Below are 7,500 nucleotides of genomic sequence, written 5' to 3'. Positions count from 1 at the left end.
AGCACAAGAAAGGTCGATCGGGGATTTGGAAACATATCACCCTATGCTTTTTTCTTCCTTTTCTTTTTTTTTTTTTTTACATTTTCTTTTTCAATGGACTCTATATACCAGAGCGTGTCAAAAATCCCCTTGTGTTGAATCAGACTGGAGGGGAAAATTGTCACGTCCTCTCCATCTTCTTGTGTCTATTTGTCATCTGGCTTTACCGCACCCCTCCCCCCACGTCACCCTCCTTCCCCGCCCCATCCACGATCCGCTGATTGGGGGCCTTTCTGGAAGACATGACAGATCGCTGCTAGAAACGGTTTTGCTTCTAAAGGGTTGGGGGTGACGTGGAGGAGGATGGGAAGGAGGAGGAGGAGGAGGAGGGTGAGTAGAATGTGAATAGAGGCTGTCAGAGTGATAGGAGGATGAACGGGTTGAGAGAGAGAGAGAGAGAGAGAGAGAGAGAGGGGGGGGGGGGTGTCTGTGTGAGTGATGTGCGCGCACGGTTATTTTTTCTGTTTATTTTATCTTATTTTATTTTATTTTGTATCCTCTCTCCCTTCTCGCCCCCTTCCTATTCTGCAATTATGTTATAACCAATGTGACGTCACACGTTTCATGTTCTTTTCTTATGGACGATTCACATATCTTCACGAGACACACCGTTTGGGAATTTTCCGGTTTCAAAACATCCTCATTCTTGTTTTTTTTTCCTTTGCGTGAAAGCAGCAAAGAACATCATAAATCACATAAGAGCGAACATGAAATTCTGACATTAAGATCGTATTTTTGACCGCTTTTTACAACATAAATAAGAAAATGCATTAGAAGGCGCGGCAAAAGAAATAACATAATCAACAATGTGTCTTTCGTCAGTTGGCCTAACATTTACGCTATCCTCGGCGCAAATAAGTAATACAGCAGTTATCCTTATCTTCCGCATTCGTTGGCACATTACACAATTCGACATACTCGTTCATTGTGTCGTGATTCAGCTGAAAATAAAAAAGTTTTTGGTGTATGTGTGAAAGCTGCAAACCATAATTTCGATGCCGAATTTAACATCTAATGTTGCGCATCAGTGCTACAATGACAGAGCCTTTTTTTCCCCCTAACGTATTCCCCATAGGGTCTTTGCTGCCACGTTGTCTGAGTCATTTCATTGTTTCGCGACGTTATCCCCATGTCTATCGTACTGACTATACACTGTCATGCAACGCGATACGTCTGCCAACATATAGGCCTCTGTGGTACATTTTCACCTACAGAATAAAAACCGGTGAGAGAGAGAGAGATAGATAGATAGAGAGAGAGAGAGAGAGAGAGAGAGAGAGAGAGAGAACGAACGAACGAATGAACGAACGAAATTTTATTTTACGAGGGTAAAGGAGTAAGCACAAAGTACTTGTTTACATCCAGCCCTCTGGGCAGAAATAATAATTGGAAAAAAAAGCAACAAAGCAACACACACAAAAAAAGCAAAAAAAAAGCGAGAGTCAATTCAGAACACCAGAGAGAGAGAGAGAGAGAGAGAGAGAGAGAGAGAGAGGACAAGACAAGACAAGACAAATGGTTTATTGTACATCGGCCTCAGGCCATTATACAAACACATGGGAAGGGTGGGTGTTGGGGGGCGGGGTCTGGTGCGGTCGGGGTCGAGGAAGGAGGGGGATCGGGGTACAATCTGGATGAACACATCAATATATTAAGAACACTGCTATAATGCTATAATATAGCTACATTGTTAATTGCTATAATTGCCATAACTGCTGTAATATGAACTCGCGTGCTGGCAAATCTCAACAGAATCAGACAAGCTGATAAAAAGTCGAAGGGATATTTTGGTTCAGAGACAGACAGACAGACAGACAGAGAAAACACTGAACACTGAAATGTTTAATATCATCAGCTGAAAAGCTCTGGTGACACAGTAGATACTAATCAGAACAAAATGGTGCAAAATAGATAAAATGGAATGGGAAGAAAAAACAGACGAGAGAGAGAGAGAGAGAGAGAGAGAGAGAGAGAGAGAGAGAGAGAGAGAGAGAGAGAGAGAGAGAGAGAGAGAGAGAGAGAAGACAAGGCAAGTCAAGTCAAGACAAGACGAAATTCTTTATTTTCGAGGATAATAGATAAGCACCGGTGCACTTTTTTCATCCAGTCCCCGCCCTGAAACAGGATATACACTACACAATACTACATTATATATGTCATTGCATGCACAACACAATGCTACTTAATAGAGAGCGCGCGAGCGAGCGAACGAGCGAGAGAGAGACAGAGAGAGAGAGAGAGAGACAGAATACACACATTCATCATCCTCACAACTATCATCGACAATAACAAGTACGGCTGTCAGCAAAAAAATCCATGAAATCTTCATGGAAAACTTTAAAAAAAAGGAAGAAAAAAAAGAGAGGAAAATCCCCATTAGAGATACGGACATGCAGTTTTTAAAAGTTTTTCTTTTCTTTGGGGCCGCTGGCAATTTCTACCCGCTGGCCCGAAAATAATGAGATTCTCTCCATATAACGAGGACCCACAGACAGCACGCATTCAGGTATGGCCGAAGAAAACTTTTGATCATCATGCTATTGATCACAGAGAGAGAGAGAGAGAGAGAGAGAGAGAGAGAGAGACAGAGACAGAGAGACAGAGACAGACAGACAGACAGAGAGAGAAAGAGGGAGGGAGGGAGAGGCGAAAAATGGGGTAGTAAGGCTAGATAGGGACGGGGGGAGTGAGATGAGAGAGCGATCGCGAGTGAGAGTGAGACAGACAGACAGATACAGGGAAACAAAGAAGAGAGAAAGAGAGAGAGGAGGGAGGGAGGGAGGGAGAGGCAAAGAATGGGAAAGTAAGGCTAGATAGGGGCGGGGCGAGCGAGAAGAGAGAGCGAGTGAGAGTGAGATAGACAGACAGACAGACGGACAGAGAAACAAAGAAGAGAGAAAGGGAGTGGGAGGAGGAGTAGAGGAGAAGAGAGAAAAGAGTAGGAACGATAAAGACACAGAAAGAATCTGACATGGAGAGATGTGGGGTAGATAAAGAGAGGGCAACAGCGAGGATGGTGAGAGATAGAGGGGGAGAGAGAGTGAGCTAGATATAGATATCATATAACCATATATATATATATATATATATATATATATATAGAGAGAGAGAGAGAGAGAGAGAGAGAGAGAGAGAGAGAAAATAATACATACAATTATACATTTGCCGCCCAACACTTGGCTTAATATATCACATAAGCTTACAGCTGGGTTAGCAGCAAAGTGAGAACCATGTGATAAATGATTTCTCCACTGCAATGGGAAGTCATTTACAACTTGGTCTTTAGTGAAGGACTATGACTTCTCAAACCAGGAGGCAAGATTGCACTGGCAATTAGCGCTACATCCCTAGGAGCTAGCTGGCCACTGGGAACTATCTCATCGCCGACTGTCCTAAAACCCTCTTGGCCGAGACAGTGGAGATGGAATTTGGGCAAGACACTCTCCAATATAATCAAATTCTAGCCCAGATAGTTGGGACAGATGTTGCTTCCTCTGTTGTTCTGATGGTCATTGTCGGGCACGACAGACGATTTTCACACACGCACACACACACACACACACACAAACAAATGTATAAAGATAGACAGACAGATAGATAGACAGATATCTTCACAATATCCCTGTTCTTCACGAACAACTTAACAGCCTCCTCGGTCACTTCGATCTTCAGCTGAAGGGTTACTCCGGGTGTTGAAAACTAATCTTACAAACATCAACCATCGATCCTTTAGTTTTTCAGCCCCAACTGTCTGGAACTCACAGCCTGCTGACCTCAAAAAGCCCCCTTCCCTGGACTCTTTCAAGTCAACTGAAATCATCTTTTCTCTTGCATTCGAGTATCAGCTTTGTCTGATTTGATGTTATATGAGGGATGTACTATTTTTTCCAATGTTACGTGTGTGTGTATGTGTGTGTGTGTGTGCGCGCGCGCGCGTGTGCTGTGTGTGTGTATGTGTGTGTGCGCGCGCGTGTGTGTGCTGTGTGTGTGTGTGTGTGTGTGCGTGCGCGCATGTGCTCTGTGTGTGTTTGTGTGTGTGTGCGCGCGTGTCCTGTGTGTGTGTGTGTGTGTGTGTGTGTGTGTTCTGCGTGGTTATTGCTACTTCGTCGTTGATTATTTTTCTTGATGACAGTTGTTTTTCTTTTGTAACATGAAATTTGCGGAGCGCCGTGAGTGACTGGTTGTTATTTGAATTTTCTTGATTATCGTTGACTGTCTAATGTTATATGTAATTTGTGAAGGGCCTGTGAGCCTCTCTGTGGGAACAGCGCTATAAAAGAGCACTTCATTATTATTGTTATCATCATCATTGCATTGTATTGCATTACTATTTTTGTCACATCAGAATTATCTGTAAAATTTGGGCTGCGCTCCCCAGGGAGAGCGCGTCGCTACACTGAAAGCGCCACCCAGTTTTGTTATTTTTACTGCCTGCAATTTTACTTGTTTTCCTATCGAAGTGGATTTTTCTACATAATTTTGCCAGGGACAACCCTTTTGTTGCCGTGGGTTCTTTTGCGTGCGCTAAGTGCCTGCTGCACACGCGACCTTGGTTTATTTTCTCGTCCGAATAACTAACGTCCAGACCACCAGTCAAGATCTAGTGGAGGGGGAGAAATTACTGATGACTGTGGGATTCGAACCAGCTCGCTTCCTAGGCGGACGCGTTATCTCTAGGCCAACACTCCACGTATTATTATTATAATCATTATTATTGTTATCATCATCATCATCATCATATATATATATATATATATATATATATATATATATATATCATACACACATATATGCATAAACTTTACAAAGACGCATTAAGACAGATAAATACGAAATAAAAAAGGTAAAAACGAAAGGGAGGGAGGAGATGGAGGAAGGAAAATAAGTTAATATAAACCATTCAGATACAGCAATGGGGCCATTTGAATTATCTCTCGAGAAAAGGAGCTAACTGTATGTCTGATATGACTGCAGATTTGTCCTCTAAGGACTCATCAGATATCAGATATCTCGGCAATGACAGTAAACTGTCCCATGTATCTATATATCCATCTCTCTCTCTCTCTTGTCTGTTTTTCTCTCTCTCCTTGTCTCTTCCTTCTACTTTCTTCTCTTGCTTCTGTTCTAAGTATTAATTGTGCATGTACTTGTGTTGTTCGTCTTTTTCGTGGGACAGAATTGAAATTTATTCATGCAATGTCATGGTTTTGTATTGAGTATTTGTTATGTTTTCCCTTTTCGTGAGGGCAGGATGAAAACAAGCCATTTGTGTTTATTCCTTTTTTCCCTCAATAAAAAAGGTTCGTTCGTTCGTTCTCTCTCTGTCTCTCTCTCTGAGATGAGAGACAGAGAAAGGTAGACAGACCGACCGACTGACAGACAGACTAACAGTGGCTGAGACAACACTCACACACACACACACACACACACACACACCTACCCACCCACCTACCCCACCCCCATTACACACACACACACCCACACTGACCTGCAGTGAAGGTGAAGAGGCAAAGGGCGATGAGCACCCCCCTGGTCTCCTGCAGGAAGGGCACGGCCAGGTAGGCCACCAGGATCACCAGGGACACGGCGTACGTCAGCAGTCCCACCACACAGAACCCCTGGGCCGCCCGCACAAAGTCTGACCCAACACCACCACAAACACAGAGGGTAGATTTAGCCCCGTGCAAACTGATACATGACGATGATATGGATTGTACTGTATTGTACTTTGTATTGTATTGTATTGTATTGTATTACTCTTTTTGTCATAGCAAATTTCTCTGTGTAAAATTCAGGCTGCTCTCCCCAGGGAGAGCACGTCGCTACACTGAGAGCGCCACCAATTTTGGGGGTACTCTTGTTCTGCCTGCATTGTGTGTGTGTGTGTGTGTGTGTGTGTGTGTGTGTGTGTGTTGTTTTCCTACCGAAGTGGATTTTTCTACATAATTTTGCCAGGAACAACCCTTTTGTTGCTGTGGGTTCTTCTACGTGAGCTAAGTGCATGCTGCACACGAGTCCTCGGTTTATCGTCTCATCCGAATAACTAGATCACCACTCAAGGTCTTGTGAAGGGGGCGGGGTGGGGTGGGGGAGAAAATACTGGTGACTGTGGGATTCGAACCAATGCGCTTGGATTCTCTCGCTTCCTTGGCGGATACGTAACCTTTAGGCCAACACTCCACTTACATAGCGCGTATCCTTGGTCGGAGTCTACGCTCTAAGCGGGGTCATTTGCACAAAAGGCTTCCTACCTGGGTACAGCCGACTGACGGCTGCCATTGGGCGCCTCATCATTCGTTTCCTGTGTCATTCAATTAGGTTTCAGGCAAGGACACATATACACTCAGACATGTAACATTTAACATGTATGACCGTTTTGTTTATTTACCCCGCTATGTACGCAGCCATACTCCGTTTTCGGGGGTGTGCATGCTGGGCATGTTCTTGTTTCCATAACCCACCGAACGCCGACATGGATTACAGGATCTTTAACATGCAGATATGGTCCTGTATGCGTATACACACGAAGGGGGTTCAGGCAATAGCAGGTTCGCACATATGTTGACTTGGGAGATAGGAAAAATCTCTACATGGCTAATCATATGAGACCTGGGCCGGGTTACAAGATGCGATGTTTGCAGCGCTAATTTTGCTTAAAGTTAAGTATGTTCGTAAGTATATGGAATTTACTGAAGAGTTAGGAACGTTCTTAACGGTAAGCAATTTGCGCTGCTAAGCTCGCTTATGCAACAAAGATGGGCCGGTTGCATTGCTTTGGTATAGATACTTTGTAATAGTTCCTTTGGTATAGTAACGCTTTCCTCTCGCCTCACTAAAGGCGCTAGGTCTTACTAGTGAATCGGTCCGATTTATTCCCCGACTTAAACCTTCACATGTCTAGACCTAGGCTCTTACGACAATAGCAATGAAGCTGCACCCAGGAACGTTTGCTAAACATTCCCCAACATCACGAAAACTGATGAACTACTTTCAGAATATTGTGAGCTTCGAATCATGGACACAGTAGCTGTAAAACTATAGATTGTCTTTCTATAGACGGCCAAGCTGACCCAAGAGCAATTTTTACTAAATGCTGATCAAACCTGACGCAAATGCAGTAAAATTATAGTCTTCCTAGACAATAGCCGAGCGAACCCAATAGCAGCTGCAACCAGTCTTTCTAGTTGCTTTTCGAGCAGGCCAAACAGCAGTGAAATTATAAAATCATTATTTTCTGAACACTGCTGAAGGTGACCCACTAGCAATGAATCATCATAAATCACCCCAGCCATTCCCAGAGATAGATGGTCAAGCTGACCTGTACGGTATTGACAAAGATAATCTCAATGGTAAAAATAGCCTGAGGGCAAAATGCCATTGCGAAATGGATGTTTATAGAATCGATCATTATCTTATCCCACATCCCTTTCCGTTCTTCCAATAATTTTGCTTATCTGTGCT

The 7,500-nt window shown here is 43.6% G+C and overlaps 1 protein-coding gene across 1 annotated transcript in view; it reads right to left on the bottom strand.

The window, feature by feature from the left end:
* The window catches only part of LOC143280240 (uncharacterized), a 22,499-nt gene that overhangs the window by 11,462 nt on the left and 3,537 nt on the right, over positions 1-7,500 (bottom strand). Inside the window, exon 2 of the mRNA XM_076584872.1 lies at positions 5,528-5,677. Within this exon, the coding sequence (XP_076440987.1) occupies positions 5,528-5,677 (150 nt within the window). The remainder of the gene's footprint in view (positions 1-5,527; positions 5,678-7,500) is intronic.

This window comes from Babylonia areolata, chromosome 3 (assembly GCF_041734735.1).
Source record: "Babylonia areolata isolate BAREFJ2019XMU chromosome 3, ASM4173473v1, whole genome shotgun sequence".
Classification (NCBI taxonomy): domain Eukaryota; kingdom Metazoa; phylum Mollusca; class Gastropoda; order Neogastropoda; family Buccinidae; genus Babylonia; species Babylonia areolata.
Note: the sequence above shows the minus strand (reverse complement) of the source record. Positions and strands in the feature narration are given on the sequence as shown.